Source organism: Otolemur garnettii, unplaced genomic scaffold (genome assembly GCF_000181295.1).
Source record: "Otolemur garnettii isolate 467f Iridium unplaced genomic scaffold, OtoGar3 scaffold00041, whole genome shotgun sequence".
Lineage (NCBI taxonomy): Eukaryota > Metazoa > Chordata > Mammalia > Primates > Galagidae > Otolemur > Otolemur garnettii.
This window is the reverse complement of record NW_003852436.1, coordinates 12,699,305-12,719,056: the sequence shown is the minus strand read 5'-3', so window position 1 is coordinate 12,719,056 and position 19,752 is coordinate 12,699,305. Positions and strand designations below refer to the sequence as shown.

Sequence of the window (19,752 nt, the reverse complement as noted above, 5' to 3'; positions counted from 1 at the left end):
GTAGGGCTCTGGACACCTATACTGAGGGTGACAGGTTCAAACTCAGACCGGACAAAGTGCAACAATAAAAGTGCCAGGCACTGTGGTTTGTGCCTATAGTCCCACCTACTCCGGAGGCTGAGGCAAGAGAATTGCTTAGGCCCAGGAGTTGGAGGTTGCTGTGAGCTGTGATACCACAGCGCACTACTGAGGGCGATAAAGTGAGACTGTCTCTAAAAAAAAAAAAAAAAAGGGCTTATATTTGACAAACATTTTTATTTGTGAAGTGGGGATGAGCCTAGGACATGGTAAAGCCATAAGTCCACTTTCAAGAGTGGGACTGCTGTTTGGGCATGCTTGGAGAGCTACAGAACCTACAAGGCACCACCGCCTACCCACTCTAACCCACGTTCCCCCTTAAAAGCCCTTTTCTTAAACCAAACACATTCAAGAGGTAGTAGGAAACCAAAACTATTTAAGAAACCAAATACCAGGGAAAGTAACCATCTGAGTCAGTAGCCCAAGGCAGTGTGTGCATTCATGATGTATTTTTCTTTATGGAGAGAATGGTATTAATGAAAGGATAAATCTTTGCCTGTCATTCTTTCACAGGGGGAAAGATGGAGTCCAGCCAAGAAAAGCTTGACTGGCAAAAAACAGGCCTCTTGAAAGCATCTAAATGGAAGCTTAGCTCCACCTCGTATGTCCCCTATCTAGATCCTGTGGGGACTGACAGAATACCAGGAAGGAAAAAACTTCAACTACCGGAGTCACCCTTCAGACTCGGGAAAGTGAAATATTCAGAACATGGATCTGAAAAATAATCATGCTCTAAGTTATTTGCCATGAGTTCTGCATGATTAGGGTCACAAATAAAAAAGTCCACACTACACAGGCAAAGCAAGAATGACAACAGGTTAGGCTAGGGCTTGGTGGCTCATGCCTGTAATTCTAGCATGCTGGGAAGCTGGAGCATGTGGATCACCTGAGCTCAGGAGTTCAAGACTAGCTTAAGCAAAGTGAGACCCTGGCCCTAACAAAAACAGGAAAACTAGCCAGGTGTTGTGGCAGGCACCTGTAGTCCCAGCTATTTGGGAGGCTGAGGTAAGAGGACTGCTTAAGCTCAAGAGTTTGAGGTTGCTATGAGCTATATGACACCATGGCACTCAACTCAGGGTCTCTGATCTCTAAAAAAAAAAAAGAATAAAAATAGGTTAGGAGTTGTGGTATCAAATCCAACTTTACATCTCTAACTTGCCTGCTACAAACCAAAGTTCTAAGCAGATTCACTATTTCTTGCCCAAAGGGCCACACTATTGAAATAGATATGCAAAAATGTGTTTCTGCTATCTTTTTGTTCAAAAGCCTTGAATGAGTCTCCCTGTTTATGGTGTAAAGTCCAGTGTTCAGAGTGGCATTCAAAGAAGTACATGGCATGGCCCTCACATACCTCGAACATTTTTATCTCATCTACCTATTCAAAAAGAGGTTGAATTTAAGAAAGAAAAGTACATAGCTGTGTGGAACATTTTATTTACAAAAAGAAAAAATAACTAAAAGAAAGATGAGTTTAAAGAGATAAAACAGGCTTGGTGCCTGTAGCTAGGGCACCAGCCAGATACACCAGAGCTGGTGGGTTCGAACCCAGTCTAGGCTGGGGTTGTGCTGGGTGCCTGTAGTCCCAGCTACTTGGGAGGCTGAGGCAAGAGAATTGCTTAAGCCCAGGAGTTGGAGGTTGCTGTGAGCTGCGATGCCATAGCACTCTACCCAGGGTGACAGCTTGAGATTCTGTCTCAAAAAAAAAAAAAAAATGAAGAGAGAGAGATAAAACAAGGTTGCTTGCCTTTGAAGAGCAGTCTAAAGGTGAGGATAACCTTTTTGTATTTTTAGTATTAGATACTAGTAATTAATACCCAGAATTTTAATCTGGATGTGTGCGAGTCCTTATTCTTGAATTTGTTTTATGCATCTGACCATGCTTACTGTTTAGTATGTTTGTGATGGTGGTGTTTGCTATTTTTGTACTTTGAGAAAAATCTGTGAGTTTGGTTATACTTAAAAGAAAATACAGAGCACGCATTTAATAATAAAAATAAATTCACAGCACAGCCAAACAAAATCAAGTGTCTGCCAGTGTGAGCTAAAATTTATAATATTTTGGAATAGCTGAATTCATGAGTGAAGGCTTGGCTGGCACAGAATTGGGAGCACATACCATCTCTCCCCAGTGCCAAGGGCAGCCCCACCACACAGATTCTGCCTTGCAGGTCTCACAGCACGAACACTTCAGGTAGTAGCACACCATTTCCCTGAAGACTAACATGAGATGGTGCCACTTCTTTTTTTTTAAATAAGGAAGATAAAAGAAGTATGTCAGACTATATGATTAGTGAGTCACAATGAGCTGTCACAAACATGTCCACTCTGCTATTTTCTGTTGATGCTACTCGGCACAGCTCCTGACACACCCTGTGGGCCTGATGTGTTCCGGTGTTAATAGGCATAGCTATCACGTGCTCTGCTGTCCTCATTATAAAACATGCCAAACGCAGCTTATTTGTCCAATATAAATGAGTGAAGGAATGACAGCCCAAGTTCTAAGGTGTCTTAATGACATCTGTGGAACTTCATTCTGCTACTCGAAAGTTTGATCTCATGGTCCAAATGTAAGCACCAAAGTTGACACCATTTCACCACAGTGAAGTGTGATGATGCAAACTGAGCTATGATGAACAGAAGCCCAGTCCCTAAACAGAAGTCTTATGTTTAGATCAAACTCAATTCCTCTGCAAAGAATGGGCCCTGAAACACAAAGTTCCTTTTACTAACTTGGGGAAAGACAGGAATGGGAACCTGATGGTTCTGAAAATACATCCTTGCAAATCTACCCAGCCTCAGAGGCTCTGCTGGAAGATGAGATTAGAGGGACGACTGGGATCGCCTACACACCTGAAGGAAATCTTCCATCTGCTGACAGAGTTCACCATCCCGCTGGATGTTTTCCTTTAGTGATCGTGTCCTGACAAACAGTGAGTGCAACTCTGCCTCTGTGTTATCCAGAGATAATCTAGAAGAAGAAAGGAGAGAGGGGGTAGTTAGTACCAAGAAGCCCAGTGTCATACGGGTACATCAAACAAGGCCAACTATTGGTCAACCTTGAAACAGAAGGGAGAGCTACCGCAATTACTTCGCCTACCCCTGTTTTTAGATCCTGTGCCTTTCCTCCTGTTTTTCTTTTTAAGAGATAATTCCTTCCTAAAGACATTCGTTGGTTCAAAGTGAGTAGGCTCTGTAACTTTGCTCTGACAGATGCGATACCAAAACTATCTGACTTGTAAAATAAAATAGGTCTGAAGAGCTTTATACAATTAAGTATTACAAACTAAAGCCAGCAGGACTCTGGGAGAAGCATGCTTTCCTGCAGCCACTAAACATATTAAGCTCACATAAGAAGCAAGGCAATGTGCATTGATAATTTTGATTCTAGGGGTAATGGGGAAATACTAAGCTGACTTCACGGATGTTTGCCACAGATAACAGTTCTGCAAATTAATGGTTGGATCAATGGCAATACTTTTGTTATACATCAAATCAAAGCAGTACATGAATGATGGGTTTGTCACCTGGTAAAGTGAGCAGGCGAAACCTAAAATCCAGGTGGAATGAATAAATTAGTTTGAATTTCCATTTCCATTATTGATTCTAATTTTTTTTTCTTTCTTTTCTTTTTTTGAGACAGAGCCTCAAGCTATCCCCCTGGGTAGAGTGCTGTGGCATCAAAGCTCACAGCAACCTCCAACTCCTGGGCTCAAGCGAGTCTCCTGCCTCAGCCTCCCAAGTGGCTGGGACCACAGGTCCTCCTAAGTAGCTGGGACCACCACAGCGCCCAGCTATTTTTTGGTTGCAGCCATCATTGTTGTTTTGGCAGGCCTGGGCTGGATTCGAATGCACCACCTTAGGTGTATGTGGCTGGTGCCTTAGCCACTTGAACCACAGGCTCGAAGCCTGATTCTAAGTTTTCTTTGTGCTATAAAGTTTTACAACTCCATTGGTGCCCATCTGCGATTTGTTTGTACATCACAAGTGTATTTGTCCTTCCATTTCAAACAAACCTTACTGAATAGGGTTTTCCTAAGCGAAACTTCCAACTCTGACCAGAAATGCCAATTTGAAAATGTATGGTCAATTCTCTATATAATTTTTGGTATCATTTCTATACTAGTCAAAGTATTTCCACACACATTTCCTTTAATAATTCAAAAATGAAACAGTTCATATCTTTTAAGATGTCTAGTGATCTGTAACCGTGAATTATGAACTGTTTACACCTTAGAACTGATAATCCCACTTCAGAAAAGACGTGTGACCTCTGGTCAGATGTTCACAGAGTCGATAACATTGAGCCACTGGCCAGTGACAGGCCTCTGTGCTATGGTTCATTTGTCTGTATACATATGGTTCATAGCTGGATATAGCCACTGAAAGAAGTACATGATATGAACGGGGTTGGTACATGAAGTGGTGTGCTGAGCCAGCTCATGACAGCCAATTGTGGGCACCTCTTTCCAACTCCGCATTCAATAATGCAATATTGGTAGCTTGAAATCAGCCATGGTAGCCTTATTTAGGGCATGGAAATCAGCAAATGCTACAAATCAGGACTTTTTCTCAGAGAGCTGATTATTGATCATTTATTACAGGCTGCATGGATATATATTGTGAATTTACAAACACAGAACTCAAAACAGCACGTACACAAAGATTATAGCTACACTAAAATACACATGTATATTAAGATCAGAAGCAAATTAGAGTGATGTAAAGAGAGATTTGTGTTTGGTAGATACTTTGTAAAGCTGAGTGACTAATTTAAAATAGAATCCTTTCGCAGCGCTTGGTATGGTTCAAGTCCCTTCTAATGCAATAGAAAATAAATGTACTGTGTTAGATTCTACAGGGAAACTGTAATGTAGGGCCATGAATGTTTGATTGATATACACTAACTCCCAAGGTAATAGGCTGTGTTGTTTTAGCTCTGTCTTTTGAGTGTGGAGGAATTTGACATTCTTAACTCGTATTTTTTTACACTGATATTTAGTAGAATAGACTAAAAATGTTTTTTATTTTAGTTAAAAACCCCTAAATTCCAAAGGAGCACACACACATCTCTTGAGCAAATGAAAAAGAAAGCTGAAAGTTCAAAGAGACAAAACCTTTTAAAGTTCGAACTGAAATCCAACAGTTGTAACTATTCATCAGTTTTCATAAGAATGTAGTTTAAAAAAAAAAATCTTAAATTCTCATAATTCGCTTCCAGCCTTCCCTGCTTACCTAGCAGCCTCCTGAACATGATGTAATTTTTCTGAAAACGTTAGAAGAATGGCATCTTTCTTTTGGGCTTCCTGGAACAAAAACAGAATTTTCTCTCACTATATGAATAAAATTAGAAGGAAATAAATTTCTTGGGGCTTAAAGGAAACTTAAAATCTCTGCTCCTGTTTTTAAAATTTGATACATTCAAAGCAATTCATAGATGTGAACTCTGATATTCTTAGTAAGATTTACCAGAACTCCTCTCCTCTCAAGATACATTTATCTTCCCAGGGCAATTAATCTTGACATGCAATACAATTCGAGTGCATTACAACTCAATAGAAGGAGGTGGCAGCTTATAGGGCCCATTGTTTCTAGGAGAATCCAATATATCCTGCTGAAATACCACCCATACCTATGAGTACGCCTTTAAATGAGTGAGATACCTTCAGCTGTTAAACCAGTTTGCAAACTGAGTTTAATCAGAAGGTACACAAGCCATGGAGGTGTCTGGATTCTTCCTTCACCTGTTCAGAGGGCAAGAGGAAGGCAGGTGGGAAGGAGCAATTACTGACTTAGGAAATTTCCCCACATGGGCAGGGACCAAGTTATGAAGAGCACTTGGACACGTGGATCTAGGCCAGTACTGCCAGAATACTAGCTGTAATCCATGCTGAGTAAGGAATGCATTTTCTTTTAATGTCCTGAAAATTAACTTTCCAATCAAGCACCAAATTAAACACAACCCTCTGTGTTCAGAAGAATATGGTAACAATAGTGTGTATCATTTATGGAACGCTTACTATACTGGAAACATTGAACCAAGCCCTCTCAATTACCTGGTTTTGAAGTAAGTTATCACTACTCTCATCATTAGATGAAGAAATTGAAGGTCTTAGGCTCAAGTAACTTGTCTGAGGAAGTACACCTTGTAAAGCATAGTCAAAATCTCCAGTCCTGCCCTGTTCTGAAGTTCACATTCAAAACAAACATGCAACGCTGCTTCCTCCCCAGGTTAAAGCTACATGTATATCACTGATGTCAAAACAACAGGGCAATTCAATGGAGAAAAAGCAAATCAGTACAATTAGCTGAGATCATTTAACAACAAAGGAGATAACTGTCCTTGGCTGATTTTTCACTTAGTACCTAGCTATTTTTGTGTTACAAAGTCCCAGTCAAGAAAGGAACAAAGGGGCTGGGGGCTGTGGCGGACACCCGTAATCCTAGCACTCACTCTAGGAGGCCAAGACAGGCAGGTAGATCGCCTGAGCTCAGGAGTTCAAGACTAGCCTGAACTTTGGCTCAGCACCTGTAGCTCAGTGAGTAGGGCACTGGTCACATACACTGAGGCTGGAGGGTCTGAGCCCAGCCTGGGCCTGCTAAACAATGACAACTACAACAACAACAACAACAACAAAGCTGGGCATTGTGGCGGGCTCCTATAGTCCAGCTACTCAGGAGGCTGAGGCAAGAGAATTGCTTAAGCCCAATAATTTGAGGTTGCTGTGAGCTGTGATGCCACAGCACTATACCGAGGGTAACACAGTGAAACTCTGTCTCAAAAAAAAAGGCTAGTCTGAACAAAAGGATCGCTTGAGTCCAAGAAGTTGCTATGAGCTATGATACTACAGCACTCTATACAGGGTGACAGAGAGAGACTCTGTCTGAAAAAGAAAGAAAGAAAGAAAGGGACAAATGGATAGATGCAGACCTCAAGCCCCGTGCTAGCATGGTGCTCAGACATACTGTTCAGAGGAAAAAAAAAAGGAAGAAAGTGATCTTTCTACACATACCTGGTATCATATCTAGTCAGTTCCACACAGGAAATGCTTTAGCACCCAGCCCTCTACTCTGTTCCTATGGCCATTACCTTCCTCAACTTTCACCAAATAATTGCTGCCAACTTTCACCAAGACATGTCCCTATTTCTAATTATCTTTCCACTCCAGTTAGGCCTCCACAGTGCCTTATTTTCCCAAAAGCAAAAACAAAAAACCCCTGTCATTCCATTATGCTGTGCGCAAACTTCTGTTGGCCCCCCACTGCTAAAGCATGAAATCCAAATTCCCCACCTTTGACATCTGAATCCTTTGTAACCAGCTACACTGGCCTCTCTGCCTCACTCCCCCCACTTGCTTGCAGCCCTATAACTCTAGGTACAGTTCATCTCTGGACTCTACAAATGGTGCTTCTGCAAACAACCTTCTCGGAACTGGCATGCCCTTTCCTAACTCTGTTTGATACCACCTCATGCCTAGGAAAAACTTCACCTCCTCCCAGGGGGACACACACACACACACACTCTTTTCCTATATTAATCACTTCCACATACCTGTGCAACAAAGTGCAGAAGATCCATCCCAGGTTTATTTGCTTTTGTGTCTGCCAATTTGAGCAAAGAAGACAGTTTAAATCCTACTGCATTGCCAGCATACCCTCCCTAAAGAAGACAAATCAAGAAAAGAACATGTATACGTATATGTAGACAGACAAAGTTGAAAATACAACATTTGGATTCTTCTGAATTTCACTTACTGCATTCATGATATTCCCAGCCTGGAGCACCAAGTGCAATATCGAATGTAGCTCCTCACAGGACATCAGCTCTGTCAAAAGAAAACACCACACCACCTCAGAGAAGCCTTCAGCTTCAAATGCACAGAATGCAGCTACCAAATGCAAGTTCAAATGTGTCTGAAGCAAATTCTGACCCTGAACTGTACATAAAGGCTGAAAAAACAAAGCAGCACCTTCTATGTATACCTAACACACCATTTGCCACTGGGAATGTTGTAGTGTTTAACTGGGAATCAAATTTATCTGACAGTTAAATATCACACAATAGTTCATAAGGAAAATTTTCAAGTAGTAGAAAATGCAAAAGCCTCATGTGTTATAGAAGTTAACTTTTCAGCAGTTATGGCTCTCATTTTTTCTTTATGCCCACCAGCCTTTGAGATTGTATTTATGCAATATGAAAACTAATAGCAAGCAACATTTTGCTTGGCTGATGAGTTAGGAAGAGATTAAAAAAAAAACAAACAAGGTGGGATGTCATGTAAATAACTTGCAAAGCTCCAAGCCTGAGGGCTCAGGCACCCAGAGATATTTTCCATTTTATTCAAAGCTACACAGTTCATTTGGATTGGCTGAAGGTTTTAAAAAGAAATTGATAGCTGGAATATATTGGTAAACCAGTTCTCTGTTAGCACCAATCTTTTGCACGCTTATGCAAAGAAACAAAATTTAAAACTTTTTCATATATTTGAAAAGCTAAAAAGAAAGCCTGCTTATTAAAATTACACTATATATAGATAGTAAAACGTCACCTATGATATTTTTAAGTTATTATTCTCCATTAAGTCTGGTATTACTTTCAGAAAATTAACATCTGGACCGCTGCCTATATTATGTTATCTAAGAAGGCCAGTTTTGGATGGGTAACCAGATAAGAAACATTTCCACCGAGCCCACAAATTTGCATTACTCAATATGAAAACATATTCTTCCAGAACAGTCTTTCCAAAGTTGCTGCAATAGCCTTAGTATGGGAAAAATTTTAAAAGGCCTCTGTAACAAAATAAAAAAAAAATTCTTTTTTTAGTCCGCTCTCTACAAGGCAGAAAATGTGATGGGTTGAAGGGAAAAATATTATCTCAATACAGGCCAGAGTAACTAAACAGGAAAACCAAATAGGAATAAACAGTTCTACAACAATAACCAGAAATCCAGAAAATGAGCAAAAGGAAATCAGGCTGGCACTGATGGATGCTGGAAAATGTGAGGGTCAAGGAGAGCCAGAGAATTTGCCTGGGAGATGTGGAGGAGGCAGCTGCAACTCTGCCGGACCTACAGTGACAGGAACACCAGAAACCAAAGCGCCTGTCCCCGAAGAAGGAGACGTCAGAGTGACCCCGAGTGGTGTCTGTCCAAGCGAGGCAGGCAACAATTTAAAGGTTGTTTAAAGAAATGAAAATAACCAACTTGGGCCAGGCATAGTGGCTCATGCCTGCAATCCCAGCTCTCTGGGAAGCCAAGGCAGGCGGATCACCTCAGCTCACAAGTTCAAGACCAGCCTGAGCTAGAGTGAGACCCTGCCTGTAAAAATAGCCAGGCGTTGTGGTGGGCACCTATAGTCCCAGCTACTCTGGAGGCTGAGGCAAGAGAATTGTTTGAGCCCAGGAGTCTGAGGTTGCTGTGAGGTATGATGTCCCTGTACTCTACTGAGGACAACAAAGTGGGACTCTGTCTCAAAAAAACAGAAAGAAAAAAAAAAAAAGAAGAAGAAAATGACCAACTTGCCCCTCTCAAGCTTAAACAGCCCACCAGAAATTGGAAGTCTAGAGAGGTGGGTGGGAGAAAACACCACACAACAGGAAGGTCAGGAACTCTGGTGGAAGAATCACACCACTGAGGCCTGGCAAGGGTTCGGCTTCTGGAACAGCAGGGTGCCAGTCACCAAGGGAGGCCAGAGCAGGGAGGAGAGGCAGCCGGCTCTGGGGCCCAGGCTTTGTGATACACACAGAGACACACACACACAAAAAACACTATACACCACACACACAGACGCTACATGCTACAAACACACACCACACACAGACACACACTCTACATACCTCGCAGACACATATACAGAGAGGAACAAGAGTGAGGTGCAACCAGAAAGTTTTACTCTGCAGCTTGAGAGTACTTTACTTTAGCCTTCCTTTCATGGGAGGATAATACGCAAATCAATATTCACTCAGGGGGGTGGGGAGAAGCAAATGGAAATAAATCTTAATGTATCGCTAGCTGCATTTCATTTCCCTTTTTAGGGTGTATCAGAAATTCGGGACTTTCCATTTCCAATCGCAACTGAATTTTTACAAAAGTAAACTGCTCTCAAAATTAATGAAAACAAGCTGTATGAAGGTGTTTATGTACCTTTTATAGCAGTTCTTAAAATTGTTATATCTGTGTATAGAGAAGAACAAGAAGGTAAAAACTCCTTCTTCAGCACCATGGCTTCAATCCGAAGTGAATAGCTGAAAAATAAAGAGTAAAGCTATAGAATTGAATGTCATTAGTTTATAAATCTTACTCTAAAAAGAGCAATAATCAGTGACTGTATCCTTACTTTGGCACCTGAATTAAGCAGTGCAAAAAGGAGTCAGCCAGGGACAGCTTGGACACATCTCCACTAAATGTTTTTAATTTCTTTACCTAAAAGACAAATAGAAAAAGAGGCAGAGAACCAAATTACTTATGATTAAGATTTTTAATTTTATCCTAGGATTCTTCTAAGAACACGTGATTTCAGTGCTAAATCCAAATGAATAAAAGTGTATACCTAGGAAAAGAAAGAACAGGAAATCATCCCACCTACTACTTTGTTTTTTTATAAGAAAAAAGTGAAACTCACAAATCTGAAAGTGAAGGGTTGGTGTCACATGTCCTGGACAAGCCAGAGAATTGGAGCCACTAGAATCCTAGGGAAGGTTATCAAAGGGAGGGACTAAAAAGGGATCAGTTTTAAGGATGAAAATTTTCTGTAAGCAATAATCTGTAAGCGAGGTCATTGTTTGGGAGAAGAAAGAAGAGACCGGATAGTCATTATAATATGGGCCTTTAAGTCCTATGCCCCCAAAAACTTACTTTAAGTATTTCGGATGTAAAATCCTTGGAGTGGGCAAGGTCTAGTACAGATCTTTCTGTGGTCAAATTCCACTTCATATATGTGAGTCACTACAAAAGTTTTGAGACAGACTGTGTCACGGTCCCTTATTTCATTTCCAAGAAACACAGTCCTTTCTGATTCTTCTGTGTAAGTTTCAACTTGCTTGGCTTATCCGTGTTGGTGGGAGGCTTCATTTGTTTCCATCTACATGGATTTTACAGTTCTCAAAACTTTCATAATGACCCACTTATTTGTGCTTTGTAGGAAATGACTGAAGCATGTTCAGGTGAATACTTACTGGCTCTCCAGCAGGAAGAAAAAAAGATTTCCCTCTATGAAAAGACTAGATAATATGTATGTTCACAATAGGATCCTATTTCTATAATTTTTCTTTTTAAAGGCCTCCTTCACACTGGGTGTCCGTACTACCAGGATCACTATTTTCTTCTGCTGCTCATTTTTATTTCTTGCAATATCTATGAGGAACATGTATTACTCTTATAAAAAAAAGTAAAATAAACTAAGCTTCAGACACATAAATATTTCTTCAACTTTTGTAAAGGAAAAAAAATGAGTTCTGACATAGTTAAATAGCCAAATAGCTAGCAGGTAGGGGACAGAGAGGACAAGGAAGTTCTCAGATAGCATTAGGTGATAAATCGTGCATTCCCCACACAGCCAACTGGACTAATCCAATGGCAAAACCACTTCTAAGTCAACAGTTAATGGAGAGGCATCCCACAAAATTCTTTCTGGTAAGTACTACTTTTATACTATCAGTGAAGTATCCAGCCTATCTTTGCAGCTAATTGTTGCCAGTAAGTACTTACCATTTTTTATCATCCTTTGCAAAACCCACTTTCTTCTCCCACTGGGTTATGATTACTAACATGATTTTAAGTCCCTTGAAAAACAGGAAATGACAGTTCGAAAACATAAAGAAAGGAATATTTGCAAAGATCCACAAACTACCTCAATTATTTGAAAATATAAAAAACAGGCTCAGTGCCTGTGGCTCAAGTGGCTAGGGCACCAGCCCCATATACCTAGGGTGGCAGGTTCGAATCCAACCCTGGCCCGTCAAATAACAATGACGGCTGCAACCAAAGTATGGCCGGGCGTTGTGGTGGGTGCCTGTGGTCCCAGCTACTTGGGAGGCTGAGGCAGAGGACTCGCTTGAGCCCAGGAGTTGAAGGTTGCTGTGAGCTGTAATGCCACAGCACTCTGCCCAGGGGGACAGCTTGAGACTCTGTCTCAAAAAAAAAAAAGAAAATATAAAAAACAAAGTACAACGGTACAAATTCACACCCTGGTATTAAGTATGATTCTTTTTTTTTGCAGTTTTTGGCCAGGGCTGGGTTTGAACCCACCACGTTCAGCATATGGGGCCAGTGCCTTACCCCTTTGAGCCACAGGCGCCACCCCCAAGTATGATTCTTAAGACTGTTTTCTTCTCTTTCTTTCTTTTTTTTTTAAAGGGCAGAAACTACATTTCTCCTACCATTTGAGCCCCCAAATGAATTTATCAGTTTTTGCCTCACTAAACTTAAGGACATAAGGCACTTTTAGTTTAGCTAAACCCAAATCAGTGCCCGATTTCTCAACAGAGAAACCTACAGGGTGAATTCTGGGTCCTTCTAAGCTAGAGTTTAACAATTCACTCTGGCTCGGTGCCTGTGGCTCAAGTGGCTAAGGCGCCAGCCACATACACCTAAGGTGGTGGGTTCGAATCCAGCCCGGGCCCACCAAACAACAATGATGGCTGCAACCAAAAAATAGCTGGGCGTTGTGACGGGCGCCTGTGGTCCCAGCTACTTGGGAGGCTGAGGCAGGAGACTCGCTTGAGCCCAGGAGTTGGAGGTTGCTGTGAGCTGTGATGCCATAGCACTCTACCCAGGGGGACAGCTTGAGGCTCTGTCTCAAAAAAAAAAAAAAAAAAACCAAACAAAAAAACAATTCACTCTATATGGGAAGGGGTAGAGCGAAGTCGTGCCTGTTATAAAAGCATGCATGTAGCATGTGCAACGCTTCTGAAAATAATAGCAGTTTTCAGTCTAAAGCTTCAGAACAAGTCATGCTAGCTGAGTAAACTTGGGAAATATTTCTATTAAACAGGTGCTGAACTGTAAGGGAGCAAAGATTAATCTCCTTCACTTATCTAAAAGCCTAAAAATGTTTATGGATTTCAAGAGAAGGGTCGTGGAAAGACCATTTAATTTAAATGCCATGTATACAGTTCGTTGTATTTCAAAATGAGATTTATGTTCATTAAGAGGGATTACTGTACCTTCACAGTGGTAAGGAAGGTAAAAAAGAGAGGTGAACAAACCCTGTAATTATTGTGCATTCTCACTGTCATTATCAAAAAGCATTTATTAAACATTGTTAGGCATAATTTTGTTGGCTGAGCCAAGAGACACTCATTATGACCCTGGCTGTGCTGGGTTTCTGTCATCATGGAGTAATAGCATGCTCCTTGAGATGCACACATTCCAAAGGGCAGGCCTCCTTCATCCTATCTAATTCCAGTCACACGGCCTTCAAATGGCAGGATTTCCCACAAACACAGCCACCCAGCAGGACACCCATGGGCTTCCTCCCTGTTTTGCCCCTCCAGGCCACAGAGTAAAGGAAGAAGACAGGAAAGAGGTAAGAAGACAGGGGCAACTCAACCTGCTTCCAGAGAGAACAGTTTCTACCACCTCTAGACAGGAGATCAGGAACCTGCAGGTTGGGTGGGGGCTCCCTGGCTCCTCCCCACCCTCCAGCACGGGAACTCTGTGTTGGATAAGAGCACACTCGGGGGATTTCATTTCTGGGCCCACCTTCTTCCTTTGCAAGTGTTAACCACACATTTGAAGAAAGATGAACAAACATGCCAGATAAAAGATTTGCAGCAGAGGGCAGAGAAACTCCTGACAACCTTGGCTTAGGTCAGCTTGTCAGCTGAGAGGGCAGGAGAAAAAAGAGGCCGTTTCCGTTCATATTTTTCAGCACCATGATAAGATTATAGTATCATTCAAGTGACACTTATACCAGTACTTTGAGATAGCAGAGGTGATGAAAAGGCTGGGAGGTGAGTGGTGTGAGGCAAGGTTTTGACAACCTTTGCCTTTCCTTCCTCCGAGAGAGGCAGTGGAGTGCCTCAGAAAGCCCGAGCCTCCGCAAGGCCAGTGGGGTCAGGGTCCAAGTACACCCCATCCTCTGTCAGCCCACAATCATGTGACTCCAGGAAGGTTATGGCTAACCTGTGTGGGCCTCAGTTTCTCATTTCTAAAATGAGGAATCCCTTGGGCGGTGCCTGTGGCTCAAAGGAGTAGGGCGCCGGCCCCATATACCAGAGGTGGCTGCTTTAAACCCAGCCCCGGCCGAAAACTGCAAAAAATAAAATAAATCACTGCTATGATTTATTGACTTTCTGTGTGCCCGGCTCTAGGCTAAGCATATATTATCTCATCTCATCTCACTTCATGCCACCTTCCTGGCACAGGGGGCACTCAATGGTTGGTCCTTACTGGTGCTAAAAAGGAGCGTCCAGTGTTCCACCTCAGGCTTAGCAACAAGTAGTTACGTAGGCACCCCAGCATCCATTAGCATTAACATATTTCTGCCACATTCCTAACCTCTCTCGCTTGGCCCTGCCTTCTCCTTTGCTTCATCCCCATTCTACAGCCTGCATCCAGAGACTCAGAGACTCCAGGGTTGGCCCTGGGTCCAGATTGTGCCAGGGGCCACAAAGCATTCACGGTGAACCCAATCTGTTCTTGCAGCAGGCGTCAGTCCTGAGGTGGCTTTGGCTTTCCCTGAAACACCCTCCCATAAGCACAGCTACCCCAGAGCATTCAGGGAGGGGCTCCAAGCAGCTGCTGGGACTGTCAGGGTGTTCCTGCAGAAGGAAGCTCCCAGTTGAGTTTGGAGGGTGTGGTGAACTGAAGCCTGGAGTCAGTAATGTAAACACGGAGAATGAGTGTGAGCAAACTGGTCAGATATTCAGGCTGAGGATGGCCTGCAGCAGGAGGGGGAGGGGGCCCTGCAGCAGCGAGGGCCTGGTTTGGTGGCTGGGAAGGCATTACAGGGTCCTATCAGCAAGACCCATGCCCCAGTTAGCCAACTGCCCTGAGGGAGACAGCCTTAGGGCACGATGGGTTTCTGTCATCTTGTCCCTTACATTCTTCCTCTTCAATTATATCCCACATACAACACCCTCTCACCTCCCAGAATTCTTTAAAACCTGAGATTCTACAGCTAACTTGATTCTCTGAAAAATCCCTTTGCATTTTCTTTTTTTCTTTTTGCGGTTTTTGGCCGGGGGTGGGTTTGAACCCGCCACCTCCAGCATATGGGGTTGGCGCCTTACCCCTTTGAGCCACAGCCCCCTTTGCATTTTTTAAGCACGTTTTTAAATGAAAAATGAAGATATTAAGAACATCCTGTTCAGCTTCCCACCTCTTAGACAGCCTCTCTCATGCCTAACTTTCATTCTGTTAGCAATTTAGAGCTTTTCTGAGCACTTTCACAGGGGCTATCAAATTTGATCCTTACTTAAAAAAAAAATGAGGTCAGTTAGGATTAGGTATGCTGAGCTGTCCTAAGGAGGAGTGATGAAAACAGCTGGAGCAGGAATAAAGTTTCAAAAGCAAGGAAATATTATAAAAATTCTAATGAATTAAAACCTATCGGCTCAGCGCCTATAGCTCAACCGGCTAAGGCGCCAGCCACGTACACCTAAGGTGGCGGGTTCGAATCCCCAGCCCGGACCCGCCAAACAACAATGACGGTTGCAACCAAAAAATAGCCGGGCGTTGTGGCGGGTGCCTGTAGTCCCAGCTACTTGGGAGGTGGAGGCAGGAGACTCGCTTGAGCCCAGGAGTTGGAGGTTGCTATGAGCTGTAATGCCATGGCACTCTACCTAGGGGGACAGCTTGAGGCTCTGTCTCAAAAAAAAAAAAAAACCTATCCATCGTCACAAGCACCGTGGAACTCCCATTCTTTATATAACAGAATGATTGAGGTCTGTCCAGTTTGCTTGATCCAGGGTAATTTACAATTTAATGTAGCTTTCCTTTAAGACTTTAAAATCCTTCACTAACATTAATAATTGCCATTAATTAATCTTGGCTTAGGCTAATTATACTTAATTTGCAAACAGAAAACTTGAGATAGAGAGAGCACTCCAGGTTTTTAGATATACCCAGATAAAACCAGAGTCTCTAGTTACTAAGATCCTAAAATTGGCATTGTGAGTTTAACATTAGTCAATGTAAAAGAAAAGGTATAAATATAACTCCCTTGTTGTTATTAATGGCACTAAAGTCAAGTTTTATAAATTATGTGTGGGAAGAAGAGTGGGAAGGGGAGGGAGGTTTCAGAAGTGTGAGGAGGATAACTTATATAAGAAGGCACCCTTTGCTCTTACTTATAAAGTAAAAAAATTAATCAGATTCTGTATTATTTAAATGTGTACAAGCATGTGCATTCATGTTATTTCCTATTAAATTTTTTCAAGCAATTTTTTTTCCAGACATAAAGGACAATATCCCATATTTGGAAGGATTTTAATAACTATTATTCTGTTTTTCTCCTATCAAGATATTCATGCTATTAACCATTCAACTATTCAATTAATTGAGTCCAAACAAAACAAAGAACCTAGATTATGGTAATATATTGCTACCACAACAATGTCCACCTTTAAGTTCATTACGTAGACAACATTTATTAGCAACTTACCCACCTCCCCAAATTTTGAGGGCATCCTTACTCAAAAATGGTTTTAATTTTATTTTTTTTAAAAAAAACTCTATGTATTATTGAAGAACCCAGGTGAAGGTCAACTTTAGACGCTAGAAAAGGAAACTAAAAGATGTTGAGCTCCTGCGTGCTAAGAACCATGTTAGACACATAACTAGGGTTTAATCATCTTGACAATCCCATGAGGTAAGCATCATTATCCTCCTTTTACAAGTGAGAAAACTAAAGTTCACAGGAGTTAAGAACCTTGTCCAAGTTTCTCAATTAAGAATACAGCTTGAATTTGAACTTAGATTCTCTGATTCCATAACCCATGCCTTTTCTGCTAGGGCACTTTTTACTTTTATGTGTGAGAACTCTGGCTCTGGGTAGGAGATTATCCTTTCCAGGTGAGTTTTGATACTTCTAAAAATATTAAACTTTTATGATCACTCCTAACACCCAAAACTCATGCGCCAAATTCCTTACCTCTTCAGACTCTGGTAAAAGCTTAAGAAATTCTCGTAGTGTCTCTGATCCATAATGCTCAATCTTTCCTTGATGAATATCTTCTACAATGGACTGAGGAGACCTTGAACAGATAATGAATCACATTCCATTTCACATTTGCTGGAGTGCCAAAAGAGACACAAGCCAGTGGAAATTAAAACAAATCTCCTCCACCCTCCTCCCCATCCTGCCTCCTTCCCAATCTTGCAGGTGGTTTTGTGTGAGTGCTTACAATAGCCCCACTGCTGGGGAAAGGGGACCCTGACACACCACTCAGAGGCCTGCTCACCCAGGGAGCCACACTCCCTGGATTCCAAAAAGCTTGAAAGCAGCAACAACCATTGGGGGTAGAAAAATAATCTCCTTTAGTCTCTTTGGAACCCCTGCAGAGTCCTCTCCTCCTTTAGAACATGTAAATACAGCCGTTAAATTCAACCACTATTTGACTCATCGGTCCAATCTCCACTGAAGGTGCAACACTAAAGACAAATCTATAAATTCCCTGATGTGACAGGCTTGAATGGACGCCCCGGGGCAATTCTCCACTAACTTCAGGCCACTACATTGCCTTTTCATGAAGGAAAACAGAAAGTGATAGACTCTTGCAGACTCATCAAGTCATATGTCTACGAGGGATGTGAAGGTGTAAGGAATGATTTTCACTCACATTACAATTTGAATTTTAGGTTGGCATACCCACAGACTTTGCTACTGACAGCATGGATATGACTAAAGTTTCGAAAGTGTGCAAAAATCTTACTTCTTGAATTGTTTAAGAAATATCCCAATGTTCATGCTCCGTTTTGCATCCAAGATAGTAATCTGGAAAAAAATAGGGACATATGAGATTATTAAAGCACACAAAAAAAAGAATTATAGAGGAAAGAAGAGCATTAAAACCTATCAAAGTACAAAATTAATTTGTAAGAGAATAATTACCAACATGTAAATCCAGTGATTTAATCGACAGTCTGACAAAGTTTTACAAATACAAGGCGGTGCCTATGGCTCAGTGAGTAGGGAGCCGGCCCCATATATCGAGGGTGGCGGGTTCAAACCCAGCCCTGGCCAAATTGCAACAAAAAAATAGCTGGGTGTTGTGGGGAGCTCCTGTAGTCCCAGCAACTTGGGAGGCTGAGGCAAGAGAATGGCCTAAACCCAGGAGTTGGAGGTTGCTCTGAGCTGTGACACCGCGGCACTCTCCCAAGGGCAATAAAGTGAGACTATGTGCTTTAAAAAAAAAAAAAAAAATTTTACAAATACAGTAAGTTGACCATCCAAGGGACTGTAACAAACTGGTCAACATGTGGAGGTGGTCAACATAGGAACTAGGCCTACCGTACTGATAGAGACATGTGGTGCCTGTCGAGTCTATGAAAATTGGGTCAACTTAGGGAGGTGGTCAGTGCAGGGAGATGGTCAACTATGGAGGTTCTACTGTATTAAAGTATTACCATTTTCCCAAACTCACTCTGTAATATTATATTTCCTCAACTAATAATACATATCTATTTTAATGTTATATAACTTTTAATATGCAGATGGTCACAACTTAATACAGTAAGTTGACCAGCCAAGGGACTTAAGATTTCTGCCTATGGTCTTTGAACTTATGAAGGGCTTATCAGGACATAACCCTGTCATAATTTGAGAAGTATCTATACAGTTAGTTGTCCTTCAGTAGCCACAGGGGACTGGTTCCAGGACCAAGACCTCCTATGGATACCAAAATCTAAAGGTGCTCAAGTCTCCTATAGAACTACATGGTATTTGGATATAATCTACACACATCCCCTCGTATACTTTAAATCATCTCTAGATTACTTACAATGTCTAATACAGTGTAAATGCTATATAAACAGTTGTTGTATTATATCTTAGAATTTGCATTTTTCATTGTTGTATTATTTCTTATTGTGTTTTTTCCCCAAATATCTTTAATCCCTGGTTGGTTTAATCTGAGGATAAAGAACCCATGGACAGGGCAGCGCCTGTAGCTCAAGGAGTAGGGTGCTGGCCCCATATACTGGGGGTGGTGGGTTCAAGCCCAGCCAGCCCTGGCCAAAACTGCACAAAAAAAAAAAAAAAAAAAAAACCAACGAAAAAATAAACCATGGACATAAAAGGCCAACTGGATAATATATATTTAAAATTTTAATTTAGCAAATTCCTCTTAGAATAATATAGCTCACACTTACAAGCCTCACTTTCTTGCACAGCAAGACAAACATGAGATTTGAACAGCAAAAATAAAAAATAACTCTGAAGATATTGCAAATTGAATGCCATCAAAAGGTACTGATCCCATTATCTTTTGTGGATATAAAAGAACCAATAAGGTTATTTTCAGATACATCATGAAATGTTCAATTTTTTCTGAAAGAATAATGTCATTTTATTGGGAAAGACTCTGTGTGTGGCTATGTCCAACAGCCGTTGAAACAGGAAGGGAATGTCCTACATTTTATTCACTCAGAATTTTTAAAAGAATTCTTGTGCTACATGCATTTCATCTAGTCTGAGATGCATAATTTATTTTGAATTTTTTTTTTTTTTTTTTT

General features: G+C 41.5%; 1 protein-coding gene across 1 annotated transcript in view; it reads right to left on the bottom strand.

Moving 5' to 3' along the window:
* Window positions 1–19,752, bottom strand: part of FHDC1 (FH2 domain containing 1) — a 35,260-nt gene that overhangs the window by 6,205 nt on the left and 9,303 nt on the right. The window contains exons 2-9 of the mRNA XM_003790223.2: window positions 17,952–18,013; window positions 17,171–17,273; window positions 10,412–10,497; window positions 10,219–10,319; window positions 7,831–7,901; window positions 7,628–7,735; window positions 5,311–5,381; window positions 2,929–3,046 (exon numbers count right to left, since the gene is read on the bottom strand). Coding sequence (XP_003790271.1) covers window positions 2,929–3,046; window positions 5,311–5,381; window positions 7,628–7,735; window positions 7,831–7,901; window positions 10,219–10,319; window positions 10,412–10,497; window positions 17,171–17,273; window positions 17,952–18,013 — 720 coding nt within the window. The remainder of the gene's footprint in view (window positions 1–2,928; window positions 3,047–5,310; window positions 5,382–7,627; window positions 7,736–7,830; window positions 7,902–10,218; window positions 10,320–10,411; window positions 10,498–17,170; window positions 17,274–17,951; window positions 18,014–19,752) is intronic.